This window comes from Suillus subalutaceus (genome assembly GCF_016647625.1).
Source record: "Suillus subalutaceus strain FC151 chromosome Unknown DFJ58scaffold_6, whole genome shotgun sequence".
Taxonomy (NCBI): domain Eukaryota; kingdom Fungi; phylum Basidiomycota; class Agaricomycetes; order Boletales; family Suillaceae; genus Suillus; species Suillus subalutaceus.
In genome coordinates, this window is record NW_024540255.1 from 421,558 (window position 1) to 439,296 (window position 17,739).

The 17,739-nt window shown below is 48.3% G+C and overlaps 5 protein-coding genes across 5 annotated transcripts; 1 reads left to right on the forward strand and 4 right to left on the reverse strand.

Moving 5' to 3' along the window:
- Positions 1 to 18: 18 nt before the first annotated feature.
- On the reverse strand, positions 19 to 1,265 carry DFJ58DRAFT_651920 (eukaryotic translation initiation factor 2 beta; the record flags this gene model as incomplete). The annotated part of the gene is made up of 4 exons (XM_041381646.1): positions 19 to 185; positions 234 to 525; positions 566 to 892; positions 948 to 1,265. The coding sequence occupies 4 exons, from the start codon at positions 1,263 to 1,265 to the stop codon at positions 19 to 21; spliced, it is 1,104 nt and encodes a 367-aa protein (XP_041249766.1).
- Positions 1,266 to 1,429: 164 nt separating this feature from the next.
- DFJ58DRAFT_760700 (ATPase, F1 complex, gamma subunit domain-containing protein) lies at positions 1,430 to 2,912 on the forward strand. The gene is made up of 6 exons (XM_041388439.1): positions 1,430 to 1,596; positions 1,664 to 1,748; positions 1,799 to 2,209; positions 2,260 to 2,377; positions 2,432 to 2,550; positions 2,604 to 2,912. Exons 1-6 carry the CDS (start codon positions 1,453 to 1,455, stop codon positions 2,618 to 2,620), a joined length of 894 nt encoding a protein of 297 aa, XP_041249767.1. The 5' UTR covers positions 1,430 to 1,452; the 3' UTR covers positions 2,621 to 2,912.
- Positions 2,913 to 2,942: 30 nt separating this feature from the next.
- On the reverse strand, positions 2,943 to 5,591 carry DFJ58DRAFT_741698 (FAD-linked oxidase-like protein; the record flags this gene model as incomplete). Its single annotated transcript, XM_041387154.1, has 15 exons — positions 2,943 to 3,129; positions 3,183 to 3,313; positions 3,363 to 3,467; positions 3,524 to 3,621; positions 3,674 to 3,968; positions 4,018 to 4,131; positions 4,182 to 4,305; positions 4,361 to 4,410; positions 4,468 to 4,525; positions 4,575 to 4,594; positions 4,642 to 4,713; positions 4,776 to 4,836; positions 4,889 to 5,022; positions 5,079 to 5,352; positions 5,421 to 5,591. 15 exons carry the CDS (start codon positions 5,589 to 5,591, stop codon positions 3,091 to 3,093), a joined length of 1,746 nt encoding a protein of 581 aa, XP_041249768.1. The 3' UTR covers positions 2,943 to 3,090.
- A 3,359-nt stretch (positions 5,592 to 8,950) lies between these two features.
- DFJ58DRAFT_722178 (uncharacterized protein) lies at positions 8,951 to 9,680 on the reverse strand (the record flags this gene model as incomplete). The annotated part of the gene is made up of 2 exons (XM_041384866.1): positions 8,951 to 9,265; positions 9,609 to 9,680. 2 exons carry the CDS (start codon positions 9,678 to 9,680, stop codon positions 8,951 to 8,953), a joined length of 387 nt encoding a protein of 128 aa, XP_041249769.1.
- A 6,143-nt stretch (positions 9,681 to 15,823) lies between these two features.
- DFJ58DRAFT_651748 (uncharacterized protein) lies at positions 15,824 to 16,355 on the reverse strand (the record flags this gene model as incomplete). Its single annotated transcript, XM_041381639.1, has 2 exons — positions 15,824 to 16,011; positions 16,082 to 16,355. The coding sequence occupies 2 exons, from the start codon at positions 16,353 to 16,355 to the stop codon at positions 15,824 to 15,826; spliced, it is 462 nt and encodes a 153-aa protein (XP_041249770.1).
- Positions 16,356 to 17,739: the final 1,384 nt, after the last annotated feature.

Sequence of the window (17,739 nt, forward strand, 5' to 3'; positions counted from 1 at the left end):
TGATAATACAACAACGACTCATTGCGCAGTTGCCTTTCTCCTGCCAACCTGGGCCTGGAAACCACTCTTGATCGCGTTAACGGACCGACGTGAGCCGCAGGATTCGCAGGACATGAAGAAAATACGGTTCTCCTTTGTAAGGAGCGTATCAGGTGATTTACATGTTTTGCATGTCACATACTCGACTTTGACAATATTAGCGCTAAGTATGAGAAGCGTAGATTTAAACTTACCGATATAACGACGCAAAACATTTTCGACTTGTTTAGGTTGGAAACGACCTTTGATGACCAAACGCCCTGAACCGTCCACTGAACCAGTGGTACCCATTTCAGCGAATAGGAATTGAATGACATGCTCTGGCTGTCTGTGCATCCTCTTGCAGATATCTGCAACGTTTGCAAAGATCGATTTGCGGACACCTTCACGGAGAATTTGTGGAGGTGCAATCGTGTATCGTTTACCGGTGGAAGTGAGTAATGATGGATTTGCGGCATGGAGGGAGGCGTAAAATCGTGTTAGGAGCTGATGATGTAGGTTAATATGGGTCAGGAAAATGTATCACCGCAAGTGCACATGCCTCTGGGTAAGTATAATCTCGGTCGCTCCCAAGCCATGGTTCTGTGCCAGAGTCAATGCCTGCGGGTACTTCATTGCGTGCAAATGGGTCGTCCCCAAGATCTGCTTCATCTAGTTCATTAAGATGCTCTCCATCGTCGGCCTCAGCCTCTTCAGCCTCATCTTTTGCCTTTGCCTCATTAAGCTCCTTCTCGAAGTCCTCCATTGCTTTTTTCTTTGTTGACTTCTTTTTCTTCTTGATGTCGGAGAAGTCGAGATCCTCCGTAGCGGCGGGTGCAGCAGCTGCAGTCGATGCTCCTGAACCATCTTCGCCCTGATAACATACACATGTGAAATCGCGAAACATGGGCTTAACATGATATACTCACAAGGTCCATAGGGATGTCCTTTTTCTTCTTCTTCTTCTTGAGACCATCTGGAAACATGGCCTTGAAATCATCATCTTCTTTTGCTTCATCAACAGCCTCAACGCTATCTGGTGCCCCATTAAGACTTCGCTTCATCTGCTCATGGGCAGTGGCAGGACCGAGATCGACGACATCTCCGTTGGTAGTTGTGTTCTCGATGGTGGTTGGTGCAGGTGTAGTAGGATCCGCTTCAGGACCTAACGGGTCCTCAGTGAAAGCTACAGCTTTCTTCTTGCGCTTCTTGAGCGAAGGATCGAATAATGGCTGTTCTGCTGCCATGGTGGTTGACGCGTACGATGGGCTTGCTCGTTGATGAGTACGTTAAGCAAGATTAGATATTAGTATGACTCCATCGATGCCGAGACCCGGCAACACAAATTCGAGCTCAGATCGGATGCCGCCGAAAGTCGGTGAAGTGTGTTGGCTGCTCGGAATTCGGTCGCGCACCAGGTTCGACCACTTTTCAATGTTAGCAAGGCGTTCACTTGCCCGTATCGCGACCCAGCCCTCCCCGTTGGGAGCTGCTCCCAAAAATGCCCGCAACATGGCTACGTTGCGTGAAATCGAGCTACGGTTGAAGTCGGTCAAGAATATTGAGAAAATTACCAAGGTGCGCCGATGTCTTGTTTTCGTATTATTTCTGAGTGTTGACCGTGGATACTTCTTGTGATGTGCAGTCTATGAAGATGATTGCTTCCACTAAGCTCGCAAAGGCGCAGCGTGCCATGCAGAGCGGCAAGCAGTACGGTCTTGCTAACTCCGGTGCGTCCCGTAGACTGTAGATCCGCTTCCGTATTCTTAAAACAGCCCAGAAATATTCCAGCATGCTCCTTCAGAAACCCCTGCAAAGCGCAAGCTTTTCATTGTCGTCTCCTCTGACAAAGGTCTCTGTGGTGGTATCCATTCTTCCGTGACCAAGGCCACCCGTCGTGCCATTGCCAACACTGAGAAGCCCGTCGAATCCGACTCTCCTATCATGGTCATCGGTGACAAGTCCAAAATGCAACTGTCGCGTGTGCTTGCCAAGAACTTGGCCATGTCCTTCAACCAAATTGGCCGTGACATCCCCACATTCGCTGACGCTGCTGGTGTTGCAGACTTGATTGTGAAGAGCGACGTCAAGTACGACGGCATTTCCATCGTTTACAACAAATTTATCTCTGCTGTCTCTTACGAGCCTGATATCGTTGAAGTTGTGGGCGAGAATGCATTGAAGGAGTCTGGTACGATAAGATGTAGCCAAGTCTTGGTTTTGCGACTCATATGCTTCTAGCTGGATTCCGGGCATACGAAATGGAGGATGACGTTACAAAGGACCTGGCCGAGTTCTCGCTTGCAAACGCCATCTATGCTGCTCTTGTCGAGGCTCATGCATGCGAGCAGAGTGCCCGGTACGTTCATAAGGCAAACTTTTACATCTTATCACTCAACATTTTTGGGTACAGTCGCAATGCCATGGACAACGCATCAAAGAATGCAAAAGACATGATTGACCGACTGACGATGCAATATAACCGTGGTCGTCAAGCCGCCATTACCAACGAGTTGGTCGACATTATTACCGGTACGCTGAATTTCATCCTCAATACCACGCATTTACTTACGATGACTGTGCAGGTGCCAGTGCACTGTAAGCAGGTGCTGTGGTTGTTTTATACATACCAAGTCATTACCCCTGTCTACATCGATAGTGAGACAAACTTGGATTTTTCTGCTCTGAAGTTGCGTGTACATGATGCACGACAAATACAGGAGGGCAAAAATATTGTGATGAATGTGTTTGTTCTTAGACATGGATTCCCGGGTCTTGAGACATGAATTTGAGCCACTTATCTCGGCTCGGTGCCTACTCTGTTGTCCCCATTATTAGTTGGGTCATGAGGCAGATAATGTCCATCCTCGGGTAATTTGTGAGTACATACGCGGGTATTTTCCAACAAGTTTGAGATGAGCTGTATTGTCGGGTGTTGCATGAGCTAACGTCAAGACATGAAAACATGGTCGCACTATATTCACAATGGAATGGATACAGTCAAGAAAATACAACAGTGTCAGCGATGACCCTGTATCATAAAACACATAATATAATAGGTCGTAAAGATCATCAATGTTTTGACTTTTTATCTATCCTGTCTGGATACAACTATTCGTTCGGCATTAGCACCAAACTCCTGCAATGCGACCGATTTGGCTCACCTTTCCGGGGTTGAATAAACCCAGTGGGTCCAAGGTCTTCTTCACGGATCGCATTAACTCCACCGTTCCCTCGCCGAGTTCTTCGTACAGATATTCTCGCTTCCCAATCCCAACACCGTGTTCACCAGTGCCTGTAGACGTAAGACCATCACTCTCGTGCATATAACCGTGAAGACGTACAAGTGCCTTCAAGCTTTATCGCACGCTCCACCATCCTATGCACGGCTTCGCGAACACTTTCGAGCTCCTTGTCATTACGGAAAAGAAGCAGGGTGTGGAAATTGCCTGGGTATGTTGTCAGTGAAGGAGACGATACAAATGCGAAAAGTGTGGGTACTAACCGTCACCGACATGTCCTATAACTATTGTTACAAGGCCTAATCGTTGCAAGTCTTTCTTGGTTTCATACACAAGCTGTGGTAGTTTCGAAATTGGCACGCTGCAGTCGGAAAGCATAAGACACGCCCGGACCTGTAGCAGCTTGGACTTACCAAACATCAGTGCTCCACCCCCGACTCCCTTCCAGGAGGGCCAAACCGGAAAAAAGAGCATTTTTCCTGTCTGCCCACAGGTCACGCGCTTCCTGCTCAGAACGTGCTAATTCAAAACCAGTGCCGCCGTGCTTCTGCACAATTTCCTTTACGATCTTAGCGGTCTCCGCGATCGAAGCAGACGTTGGACCTTGGAATTTGAAGAACAGAGAGTCCTGTTCAGGGTATTTGCGCTGAGATGCACCAAACAAATTTATAGAACGCATGAATTCGGAGTCGCAAAGTTCAACGCATTCTGGATCCTGGGGGTGAGCGTGTTGCTTGATGGGGAAGAGATAACCTACGGATACCAACGCCGCGGTTCATCACGTCGATGACGGCCTCCGTTGCGTGTTTCACATCAGGGAAGTGTACGACGGCGACTGTTGTTGGCAGGACAGGAGCTAAGCGGATAGTGACTAAAAGAAGTGTCAACAGCGATCGTCAAGAGCAAAATACGTGATATCACCTTCCGTGATGATACCAAGAGTGCCCTCAGCACCGATGAACAACTTCGTGGTATCAAACCCAGCTGCAGATTTCCGAGCACGTTGGCGAGTCTTGATGACTTCTCCAGAAGGAAGAACAACCGTCTATGGGGATACCCAATCAACCAATTCAAATATTGTCAAGGGAATCAATGCATACCGCATTCAAGAACCATTCGCCTTTCGCAGTACCATACCGGACGGCATTCGCTGCGAAGGTCAACACGTCAATAATCGTACCACCGATCTATGACTACTGATACGTACTGCCTGAGCAACCAGTGCTCATCATGCCACCGATAGTTGCGCCCGGGCCGGGATCCAACTAAGTAAAAATGGTCAGGTAACGATACAGGGCCAATGTCCGAACGTACGGGAAAGAATAATGGTATGCCTTCCAAGGATGTGAGTAACGTGACGAAATTTGCATTGCGGTCTTACCCCTCTTCTGCAAAGTCTCATTAATTTCCATCCATCCGACACCGGGCTGACAAACAAGGTCGGAGTCCGCCTCTATTTTGGAAGAATATAACATGATTCAGTAATATTCGAAGAAAGGTGCATGACACACTGACCATGAATTTCGATAATTTTATTCATGCTGGACATATCAACACAAATGCCACCGACAGGGCTCTAGAGGGCCACCATCGTCAGTATGAATGGCTTTGGAAGGCAATAGACTTACACCACGATAGCTTCCCTCTAAGCAGGTACCACCAGAAAAAGGGGTGAGGGGCATACGGTACTTGACGGCAGTCTTGACAATTTTGACTACATCTTCTGTGCTCTTTGGGTATACGATGACAGTATGCAGTGCACCTGGAAGACTAACATGAGTGGGGGAATGCGAAACTTGATTGAATGGAAGTCCTCACTTGGGTGGTAATCATTCTCCGAATATCCGTGAATACGAAGGTCCTCCGGATGAGTTGAGACGGCATCGTCTGAATCAAACAAGGCCCGAAGTTCCTTGATGGCCTGTTCAAAGTCCTTCGGAGTGCCATACTTTGGTTCCGTCTCCTCCAGAGCCTCTGATGTCAGAGAAGGCTTCCCAAACGCGCTGAGGGAATATCCGATAAGCCCGCTAGCGATAGAGCCAATTATAATTGGGGACCAGGAACGTGAACTCTTAAAGGGCGCGCTCGAGCTCTGTCGACGGGAAAAGGTCAGTGCATGTTGTTTGATGGATTTGGGACGAGCCAAGTTTGTCCACAGACTGGTGGACGGCCGCAGCCGCTGGAAGCAGCTGGCTGGGAACATTTGAGGGCAAGTATATACAGTGGTGGCCTATGGGCTACAGAGATCGCTAGATCGTTAACAGTCGTGAAGAACAACGTTGGAAAGGTGGAAAAATTAGAACTGCTCTGGCTAGCACATAAGACGGGCATTAGACGACTATTATAAGATAGTTCGGTGGATTGCATCTGGGATCGCCTGGGAAGAGCAGGCGCTTGATTAGCACGCTGATATCAATATTAATCACGCCCCGGAAGACATAAATTTCCCCAGTTACATAAATAGACTTACATAGTAGTACGCTCAATACCCTACAACGTAGCCAGCCACAAAAACGGTGCAGAAAACACTACTCCGTGTGAGCGTACTAGTAGATGGCCAAATAACATATTGAGATATTTCTCATAGCCATTCTAAAATCTTCATCATGGCTTGAACAGCAAAATTTGTTCAGAAGCAAGCAACGAACTGCTTACGTGTGATGCACTGCACCGATTGAGAAAGCAGTTCACTAGCTCCCGTGACTATACTACTACCTGCTAAGCTCATTCAATCACACACACTGGCATATGTGAAGTAAGGCTACCATGCCGGTGAGTAATAAATCCTGGATGAAACCACTCATACTCACTTCATCAAACTTTGTGTCCTCCATTGGCAAGCGCAGCAATCTGCCTTTGACTTGCAAAGATTGCCAGGATGGCATTCACTATCAGTACCGACAACCATAGACACTGTCGAAGCAACAACTTGACGGCGAAAACGACTCAGAAGGTGAGACCCATTATTTGTGAAACGTGTGATCTCGAAAATAAATCTGGAAGGGGTGAGAAAACGGGTCGTTTTTATGTCCTAAACACTGTTCTGTGCAGAAATTACAACATATGACATTTGCAGATTACCAACGGACCTGGCCTCAGATCTCACAGTTGACTTAGTCTGTTCCTGATATTCTATCGTATTATTTACTTTCTGAATCCCACTCCTTTCCTCTGCTCCAAGGTCTTCATTGCTCAAACTCAAGCGGCAGTAAAATTTGTTAAGAAGTAAGCGCTCCGCATTGCACAACGAACTACTTACGTACGGTCACAATGGTGTCATCAACCACACTGCACCAACGAGGAAGCAGAAACACGGCTCACTGTAGCTTATCCGATCTCAGGGCTCTGACTCACATAGCCATCCGAAGTCAGACTACCACGCCGGTGAGTCAATAAATCCTGGATGAATTCACTCATACTCACATATACATCGATTTGTTCTAACGCGCATACAGAGAAAAGACAGCAATCTGCATCTGAGTTGCAATAGTTTCCATCTGTTAGGCATCCACCGTCCTGAGCACTGACAGCCATAGAGACTGTCAAAGCGGCAACAACGGCGAGGACGACTCGGAAAGTGAGACGCATTATTTATGAGATGCAATGTGGGATCTCGGAAATAAATCTGAAAGGGGACAGTAGGAAGACAGCTTGCTTTTATGTATTCTGTGCAGACGATAACTACCTCAAAACCACCTTCCAACAGATGTCATTTGCAATGCCAGCAGATTGCCAGCAGACCTCAAATTTGGCTTGCACTCTCCCCGGTATTTTATGACAAGGCAGAAGAACCATAGGACACGACGGTAAGATGCAATTTCATCGCCGAAAGTCGTCAACCATTTTATACGCATTATAGAGTACTGTAGCTCATCCGATCTCAAGGGTGTGACTTGCATAGGGTGTGACACGGGTGGGCGTTACCCGGGTTGGGACGAATGGTACTACCAGATGGTGGGTCCCCTGGATGGTTCCATCCGCACGGGTACGGGTCGGAGGGCGGGTATCCGCAGGCATCCGCGGGTAGTTAGTACCCCAAATAGTCGGCCGAGCCAAACTCACTACTCGTTGACCGAACTCCCACCCGACATCAAAATCAAAGCTTGCGGAGGTATAAACAAGTACACATCTCACCCAGCACTGTACTGTACTATGATGCTCACCTTATAAACTATGTTTCAGATTAATATTTGTCGTTGTCGGAGCCTATCAAAAGTATATATTACTTCTGAGGTCTCGATGTTCAAAACTCGATGTGCAGTCCGATTTGGATGTACAAAATCTATCTTCGCACCTATCTTTCCATACCTCGTCCTTGATCAGATTCGTCTCAAGGGTGAAGAAGTGTTTTATTTCACCATTGGGTACATCTTCGGCACCCAGCTCACCAGCTACACATCCACTCCATCGTAAACGAACAGCGTCTCTGATTCCTATTCTACAGTCTCCCAAAAAGAAGCGACGAACCAAAGTGGAAAAATCTCTCGATATTTGGGACGAGAGCGACAATGACATCGTTGGTATTCCAATGTATAGTCTTAATGGTTTAGATCATTGTCATTTTAGCAGCATCGAAAGTGCGTCGCTCGGTCGTGGATATTGTGTACTAGGCTACGGTACTACCTATGTCCCCCGCGGCTGCAAGTCACGTCTACAATTTCCCATGATGTACAATTTGTCACCTGCGGGTGACCCCCCACTCGTGATACTGACCTGTAGGTGCTATCGATGGACCAGTAATGCAAATTGATTTACACAGGTGTTTCATGGCTCAGCAGCAACACATGGAACCTTGAGAATCAGTACAAATTGTAACTAGAAGCTTCTAGACCTACTCACAAAAATCCTGATTTGTTTTACAATGTTACACCACCAAGATATGTGCAAACGCAACAGTATGTCTCTTTCCCTCAAATTTTCAGCGTGTGACACGATGACACGCTTTGTTTATTTTCTGCAGGATGCCAAACTCTGCCAAGGCTCTTCAGATTACACACGCAAACTCTTCTACAGACTACTGACACGGTTCATTTTTTTCGGTATTTAATTGTTTGGGAGTTGAGGCCACGCATCAAATTTTGCCGATTTGCATTACTGGGTCATCGATAGTATGGGTGCGGGTAGGCCTTCCAAGTTCCATCTACCCACGAATTGGGTACGGGTGCCACCCGGGCCCACCCATGTCACACAATAGGAATAGGCTCGCAAATCCATGCGTAGTCAGACTGCCACGCTGGTGAGTTAATAAATCCTGGATGAAACTACTGATACTCACACCGACAATTTGTTCTTTCGCGCATTTATGGTTAGGGCAGCAATCCGCACTTGTGTTGCAGAAGTCACCAGCTGCGTTGCATTCACTGTTAGCACTGACAGTCATAGACACTGTCAAAGCGGCAACAACGGCGAGGACGACTCGGAAGGTGAGGCGCATTATTTGTGAGATGTGATATGGGATTTCGGAGATAAATCTGAAGTGGGATAGTAGGAAGACAACTTGCTTTTATGTATTCTGTGCGGACCCTAATCACCTAAAATCCACCTTCCAACTAGTGCAGGGGGCAGATTTGTTTCTGCCGGTTACTATGACTGGCAAAACTGGCAAAACTCTGAGCCCCCAGCTAGGCTATGTGTATTATGTGTACCACGACATTCCTGACGATGATATCAATGTTGCCTCGTCCCATCCGTCACCCTCGCCTTTTCGACTCTTCGAGGGCTGAAAATTCAGCAGTAATGTTGTCAGCAAGAAGGTCACCTGCATCTCGAGGCTCAGTCGAGAACGGAGGTGCCCACGTGAAGAGTGCTTCAAGATCCTGTACAGTCTCGACAGCAATGCCAACCTCTTCACGAGTGTGCATGTGAGCATGGAGCATGTCGGCCGTCGGCGGGTGGACTTCCCCGCCTCCGTGGTTTTTACGGCGCTGTGGTGACTCATGTTGTCGAAGCCCGAGGTTTGCACGAATTTTTCCGAGTGTTTCAAATGTGTCAACTGAGAGAATGCCCTACAATTGAGAAGATTAATATTGTTACAGCAAAGAACTTGAGTGGATGGGTTTCAGATTTTCACGACCCTGGATTTGAGCACCTGATGATCGATGAGTTATCAGTGTCGCCGCAATATTCACGTTACTAGTTACAGGGAAATAGTTAAGTCTAATATATACTGCAGTGCTGTTGCAGTACTGCACCACTTGCTACAGCACTGAGCAGTGACTTCCCACGGCTACAATATCGAGGACTCATCAATTCACTGCCAGGATGGTTCAATGGTTGTTTCGCTTACTGTGACTGCCGGTGTTGTTGGCACGCATTTATAGCCATTGCAGCAACGTGCCTTTGACTTACAAAGGCTGCCAGGATGGTATTCACTGTCAAAGCAGCAACAGCGGCGAGGACGACTCGGAAGGTGAGACACATTATTTGTGAGATGTGATATATGACAGTATGAGACTCGGAAATAAATCTCAAGAAGATAGCTTGCTTTTCTGTATTCTGTGCAGACCCTATCCACCTGAAAACCACCTTCCAACAGATGAGTCATTTGCGATGCCAGCAGATTGCTAGCAGACCTCAAATTTGAATCGCACTATCCTCAGTATTTTATTGCAAGACTCGTCATCTATATTCTGGATTCCACTCCTTTCCTCTGCTCTAAGGTCTTCGTTACTCAAAACAGCAGTAAAATTTGTTAAGAAGTAAGCATTCCGCATTGCGCAACGAACTACTTACGTGTCACAATGGTGTCATCAATCATACTGCACCGATGAGGAAGCAGAAACACGACTTACTGTAACTCATTCGTTCGGGTCCTGACATATCCATGCGGTGTGAGACTACCACGCTGGTGAGTCAAGAAATCCTAGATGAAACTACTCATACTCACATATTGGTCAATTATTTCTAGCAAGCATTTATAGCCAGAGCAGCAATTATCCACATTTGAGTCGCAAAAGTCTTCAGCTCCTTGGCATTCATTGTCAGCACTAACAGCCATAGACCCTGTCAAAGCGGCAACAACGGCGAGGACGACTCGGAAGGTGAGACGCATTATTTGTGAGATGTGATATGGGATCTCGGAAATAAATTTGAAGAGGGGCAAGTAGGGAGACAGCTTGCTTTTATGTATTCTGTGCAGATCCTACACGGTGAACCACCTGATTTTCACCTTCCAACAGATGTGACATTTGCAATGCCAGCAAATTGCTAGCAGACCTCAAATTTGAATCGCACTGTCCTCAGTATTCTATTGCAAAGCAGAAGAACCCTAGGGCACCATGGTAACGTGCAATTCCATCACTGAAAGTCAGCAACTCTGATCAACGCTTTAGCGGCGGCGGCGGCCTAGTGTGGGGGGCAAAACTACTTGGCTTTAGTTTTGCCGGTTATAACCGTCAAAACCGGCAAAATTTGGCAATGTCTGACAATGCCAACGGATCCGCTCCTACCCTTTCATCTAACCCCTCTTCAGGGGAACACCCAGAGTTTGACCAAAACTCCGTTAACCAATGCCTTAAGTTCGTCGAAGACTTTGGGAAAGGGCTTATATAGAAAGGAGACGCGTTGTTGGAAATCCAAACCATCCTCCAAGCCGCTATTGGGGAATCGGATACGCTCACGCAACTTGACTTTAAACCGGGCTTCAAACACTTCCTCGAGCTCCTCGACCTCGCTGCCTCTGAAGACCTTTCTTCAGCGGAACGATCCAGAGTTAATGTTGAGAACGAGCCTACCAGAGGAAGCTCGAAATCCCCAAGTCAATCAGCTAGTACCCTCCGCTCTTGTTAAAGAGAAAGATCTCCGAACAAGACTACGAAAACGAGTCCAGACCGAAGAGGAAGAAGATAATGAGTCCGGTGATGAACATGAGTACGTTTTGCGAGGAAAGAGACAGAAGCTTACCTCCGAACGCGTTCAATTCTACCCCTGGCTCCAACCAGAGGAGTATCGTCATATCTCCAGTAAACAGGCCGAACAGCTCACCCTCGACTGTTATGAAGAGTGGTCAGAGGATTCTAAGTACTATCGAGGACAAGTCACCGGTACCCCAGGATGTCCCAGTTTTCCCTTGTCCCAATGGACCCTCCTACTCGAAGGACGAGCTCCCGACCTTGAAAAGGTCTTGTCCGGACATTATTCCACCTCCATTGATCCTAAACAAACCCAAACTCTTGGGAAAGGGTTTCGAAATCACTATGTCTCAATCGACTACCTCCCACAAAGTTAAAACATATGGGGACTGGAGTATTGCTACCGAATTATGGATTGAGGTGCTCACCTTCATCATGCCCTGGAAAGAATCTGAACTACGAGGATACAAACATTATCTCTCCGGGTTCTTTGTTGACGTCCATTACATCCTCCACTCCAGAATTATCGACTTTGATAAAGCCTGCAGACTCAAAGTTGAGGGGCAGAAGTATCTCAGATTCGATGCCGTCTCTAAGTTCCATTCGACTCGAGGTCACTCACCTCTCATCCCTTGGAATGGTCGCATACACCGAACTACAACAACTCTCTGGTTCGTCCGGAGAAAGGACTTCGGGAAAGGGTTCAGGAATCGGAAAGAGATCATCTCGTCCAGAGTCTTTCAGACGAGGAGAACCCTGTCATAACTGGAATCGAGGAGCATGTGACAAGTCTACCTTGGACTGCATGCGGTTCCATGTTTGCAGCAAGTGTAGAGGAGGACATAAGCGTGGGGACTGCCCCGTGGCAAAGACAACTAAATGAGACTATCGCTCGAGGACAGCGCTTTAGAAGACGAATGATTTGGGGGGACGAAGCTAAGTCTCTTAGTGGAACTGCCCAATGGACTGAAACTGCTGAACCCCTTCCGTGTCCACCTCTTGCTGAATTCAAAAATGCCGCCGCTATCTCTACAATCACCAAATATCCTCATCTCTTCCGTGTTTCGACTCCTATAAATGTTGATCGTTTCGAGACCCTTCTCTTACATGCCAATCATCCTAATCCTCCGTTCGTCCGTTCAGTTTGCCAAGGGTTATGGGAAGGTTTCTGGCCTTGGGCTGACACTCAGGTTGGGATCTATCCTACAACCTGGGAAATTCCATCCCCCTCTCCTTCATCCGAACTTGAACGCAACTTCATCCGCGACCAGATTTTAAAAGAGGAAAAGGTTGGAAGGTATTCTTCTAACTTTGGTCCTAACCTTCTGCCGGGTATGTACAGCATGCCGATCCACACGGGTCCCGAAGGAAGGAGGTAAATTTCGTCTGGTCACCAACCATAGTGCCAGCGATTTTTCTCTTAATTCTATGATTGCGAAGGAAGACATTGCCGGGGTTACACTGGACAATGTCCAGGACCTTGGAGATGCCATTCGTGATTACCGTCAACGTGATCCTACTGGCGACTTACACATCTGGAAAGCAGATGTCTCTGAGGCTTATCGCCATATGCCCACCCTTGGCAGCACTTTCAAGATGTTCCCACGTACTGTCAGACCCTATTCTTATGTTGAATACAAGTAGTCTGTAAGACATCATCTCTGACGAGGTCCTCCCCTTAATTTCCTGGTCATCTTGCACCTCTCCCTCGCGAGCATCGCTACTTGATATTTGGGGATGTTTGGGGAGGTTGGGTTTGACGTCTCCTCGATGTTTGCTCTCGAGCCTCTTCAAATAACCTCTCCAGATGGTCTCGACCCTCTACAAACAACCTCTCCAGATGGTATCACCATCTGATGATCACCATCTCCATATGTTGTTTTCGATGTCAGCGAGGTGACGGTGGATGTTTTTATACTCCTCTAGAGGCTCCCATGATACTTCTGGCGAATTGATTTTATTTTTCCAGTTCATCCTCCTTGTTCGAGCGTGATTCAGACATTCAGACACATGCATTGATCAATATATAGTAGATACAAACGGACTCGTAACGACATCAACAGGCAGAAAGGTCAGACGAAAAGGCTCGCGGTGTAGTTAGATGATGATACTCAATATATGCAAGGGGGAGGGACGCAGTCAATTGCGGCTGAGATAAATCGAGTTCTGTGAGTCTAAGGAGCTCGTCCTCCATCCTCCAGGTCCTCAGGATACTCGTTGGGATACTCGTGCGCCCATATCCATGCTGATATCTCCCTCCCGGACCGAAATATGCACTGCTTGGAGGGTGCCAATAACTGTCGACATATCCATCATATCCATCTCGAGAGTCGTGGTATGGGGCATCATGATACCCGCCGTTGTGATACTGAGGTTGAGGGCCATGAGAGGGTTGACGAGGCGGGCCATGAGTGGGCTGATGCTGATGAGGACGAGGCTGAGGGCCATGAGGAAGTTGTGGAGCGCGGTGCATAGCACGAGGATCATGGTAATAGTCGGACTGGGGGTACCGAGTGAAGCCTGGACCATAACGCGGCGGTAATGGACCTCTTGGACGTGGGTCATACATTGGTCTGACCTCTTGATCATGCGGGATTTCCATAGCAGGTTCACTGCGCCCGTGATTAGATGCCAACGTTGGCGTGAGGTCAGGCTGCAGAGATGGAGGACGGTCTGAATGAATGGGGTCTGTATGCATGGTGTTGTCCTGGCTTGCTGCGCGAGTTGTAGGATCTGTGTGGACGGGGTCTGTGCGCAAAGTGTTGCTTGCCACCACACGAGTAGCTGGCTCGGTCTGAATGTAATTCTCTGGGAGGGAAGGTATTTGCTGACGAATTTGCGAGGGGGACAAGGGTGGCAATGAGCGCGCGGGCACACTATCGGCATGACCAGCAGTAGCAGCAGGCTCGGTCCTCGCGGGAGCCTCTGCAGAGCCTCTGGCAGTGCCATCAGCGTCATTCCGTTCACTATCGACATGACCTGCCGCAGCAACAGGCTCAGTGCTCGCGGGTGCCTCTTCAGAGCCTCTGGTAGTGCCCTCAGCGTCATTCGGTTCCGCGCTGGCCTTTGGGACCTCTAATCACATCGTCAATTCATAGGTATGACATTGATTAATGCACAACAATTACCTTGAACTTTGGGGCCATCGCGCAGGCGTTTAGCAGGTTGTTCTATCGCTGTGTAGCATGGGTAAGTACCATTGTAGCTCACAACAAACACAAAAACTCACCTCGCGCGATTACATTTGGAGCCTCCTCATCGTCTGAGGACTCGACAGTGGAAGGTCGTTTACTCTTCTCAGCGCGTGCTTTGCCTTTCCCCTTCATGCTCTTCGGATTTCCTGCCTTCGGCAAAGGAGGCTCAGCAGGCGAAGCCCTTTTCTTCGATGCTCGCAAAGTAGTCTCCGACTTTGCCTTTCGTTTCTTAGATGCGGGAGAGTCGTCTTCATAGTCCGAGTCGCTCTTGGCTTTGTCGTCATCTTCGGGCTTCTCAGAGCCAGAGCGAGCATCGCTGACCTCACTAGACACAAGCGAAATGACTTCCTTCTTGACGATCTTCTTGACGATCTTCTTCTCGTCCTTCTCGTCCTTCTTCTGGCTCTTTGGGGGCCTCACCACCTTGAATTCACGGGGGAGGTTTAAGAACGGGTCGAACAGAACCGTCATCATCAGAGTCGTTGTCGTCAGAGAGAGTTATGGCAGATTTGTGTGATTTCATTGGCGCCTTTTTCATTCTGGTAGCAGCCGCACTTGGCTTTGCACGGGGAAGTCCCAGGCGGTCCGATTGGCCGTTTGCAAAAAGACGTCGCGCTCCTCTATGAGCGGAATCTTCTGCGGGAGGTGCTCCTTCTAGTACTGGCATCTCGGAGGTGAGGAGTAGAGCTATAAAGAAGGATCCGCTATAAGCATGTACATAATAACTTAGATTAAAACATACCTTGCGTAGCCTCGGAAACCTTTTTGACCTGCATCGAGCCTGCCTTCAAGGCCGCGATCAAAATCCCAGTCTCCTTCAGAGTCAAATTCGCGATTCCTTTGTTGGAGGTCGTATGAAAATCGCCAGGGAGCAACACATCCTCTGGATATCCTCTGATGATCATCCCGAGACGGATGAGCTCCGCAGGAAGAGTCTTCCATGGAAAGTTCCTCTTGGACGATAGTTTGCCGCCGAGTTTCTCTATTGTTTACTGTCAGCGGACAAAAAAACAACCAAATGTACTCAGACATACCGATTTGTCGACCTAACTCTTGCTTGATCCACGGGATTCCGTTCTTTGAAATATCCAGGCACTCTTTCGTCGTCTCTTCGATTATCGGCGCTTCGGACTGGTTGCGTTGGACGATCTCAGCTTCGTCCTTGAAGGCCTCGTCAACAACACCCAGAGATGTTAGATTACTTGTATCAACGCTTAGTATAGATTCCGAATGAAATACATCCATGCTTACTATACTTGGGCTTTGAGATGGCCAATGATGGTATCATCATCGGCTTTGCAACGCGTCAGCCAAAACTACAAGAGGCTCGTCAGATCATCCCCTGGGCCTCATAGTGCAAAAAATACACCTACCCCTGCAGCTCCAGGCGTCGTATGGGCCAGACCCAGAGAACCATCCTGATTGACAACCTTTCCACATGTTACCAGTGCACCCTCAAACCCGAAACGAGCAGCAGCGATATTCATCTGTGCGATGTCAGAAACGCAACATTTTGAAATCAAAGAAGTGGGCGTACCATAGCCGAGACCTTCTTGCCAAACTTATGAAACTCCTGAGCCCGCATGGCAACTGTCTGAGGCGCGCCCATGAGGACCGTGGCCTCCTCATGATACTCGAGGATCGTTTGCCAGGAGTCCGGATATTCGTGTTTGAAAAGCTCGTAACAATTGCGACGCACGGTTGCACCTTAAAATTCATTAAATTAGAAAGAAGGCATCAAACAAAATTGATAAACATTCACTTGGCGTCCCGGGACCCTCGGGAGCCTTGTCGCCGAGTCTTTTCAGCTCCTGCTGGGGATTTGCCTTGAAGTAGCTGCTGTAAGCATTCCAGTGGTTGACGTTGTTGAAGGAACGCCCGTTGCTCTTGTGCCATAAAGCGATGACTTGATGTGTGGGAATAGAGGTGTTGTGGCTGACCTCGCGAATAACAGTTTCGAGCCTCATGAAGCCCTCTTGGAGTAAGGCATTTGCCGCCCCCTGCCTTCGACCTTTCACTGTAGGGACATCGCCTTGATCGTCCACGTCCATGGCCATGTTGGACCCAAAATCTAAGTCCGTGGGAATGAAATCAGGATGAGGCATATCCCAGTCCCCAACAGTGGGCGTCGGAGGGATGATCCGTGTGTGAGGGACTGCAGGCAGCATTGTCGACGGTCCAGCTATGGGATCCCCGTCAACATTCCCATCCAAAACACTGAAGTCGATACCACGGAAGTTGTACTCCTCCTGCACAAAGGCAGGTGTAGCGAATAAGTTCGGCCGTGGAGGCTCGTGTGGAGGCTCGTGCGAGCGGGAAGGGATGATCTGAGGAGTGTCGTAGAATAAATCATTAACAGGCTGAGCCTGACCAGGGGGTGTAGGCTGTCGGGGAACAGCGGGTTGAAATGGGACTGAACGTTGTCGGGGAACAGGCTGAAATGGGACTGAGCGTTGGCGGGGGCCAGCGAGTAAGAACTCTGAGGTTGGCTCGACAAGAGGCTGAGGTGGCACTGAACGTTGGCGGGGGAGAGCGAGCAAGGACTCCGAGTCCTCTGAGGTTGGCTCGACAAGCCTTGCCCGACGCACCGATGCCTCCTTGACCAAGCCTCCATCGCGGTTGGTAGCCTTGATGTGGGTCCGGAGTTTTGTTGGAGTTTCGATGACGGGAGTCAGCTGACGCCTTCCCCTGCCAACTTGCTCCTCAGGAAATCCTCGTTCTCTGTCAGCCATGTGAGGCTCAGCGGGAACGTATTCAGGAGGAGGAGATTTTTGTAAATCTGCTGAATTTTTTTGAGTCATAGCTAGGGATGTGTTAGCGATTGTATAATTCTAATCATTGAGACTTTACCTTACGAAGACGATTCAAATGCAAGATTTGAACGAGGTTGCAGACATTTTTTTTCCTGGCAAAAGGTTGGATAGTAAGCCAAGAGCGTGAGGAGAAAAAAAAACTTGAATCAACATACCGAGATGATCTTAGAAGATGAGCGGAGGCAGGAGATAGATTGATGGCAACCTCCCTCCATCTTCATAAGGCTTAATGAAGGGATCCGCTGTTTGAACACAGAAGTCAAGAACGCCGTGATCAGTTCACTTATTAATATGGTCCAGAGATCGCCATTAGGCAGAAACATCGCCAAAGGATCTGAAGATGTTCATGATTGAGTTCTGAAAGGGTTGATAGCCATGATATGCAACTTGAAGAACAACTCACCGTGATATGTAGGACGCGTTTAGTATATACAGTTCAAGCGTCGCAATTGCAGTGAAAAGAATTGAGCATAAGCAAAGTCTTTTTTTATGTACTGTTCTACAGATCACGGTCTGACCCCCCAGTAAGCCCAGTCCGATGCGCGTCCTACTCCCCAATAAGTCCAGTAATCCCGTGGCCTTACACCACTCTCCCGCAACTCACGCCTCAGCAACCAGCGTG

Excerpts from the sequence above, each read along its gene's own strand:
- DFJ58DRAFT_760700 (XM_041388439.1), top strand. The coding sequence starts at position 1,453 with ATGTTAGCAAGGCGTTCACTTGCCCGTATCGCGACCCAGCCCTCCCCG. Across the intron at positions 1,597-1,663 it reads ATATTGAGAAAATTACCAAG|TCTATGAAGATGATTGCTTC; the intron begins GTGCGCCGATGT and ends TGTGATGTGCAG. Across the intron at positions 2,378-2,431 it reads GCATGCGAGCAGAGTGCCCG|TCGCAATGCCATGGACAACG; the intron begins GTACGTTCATAA and ends TTTTGGGTACAG.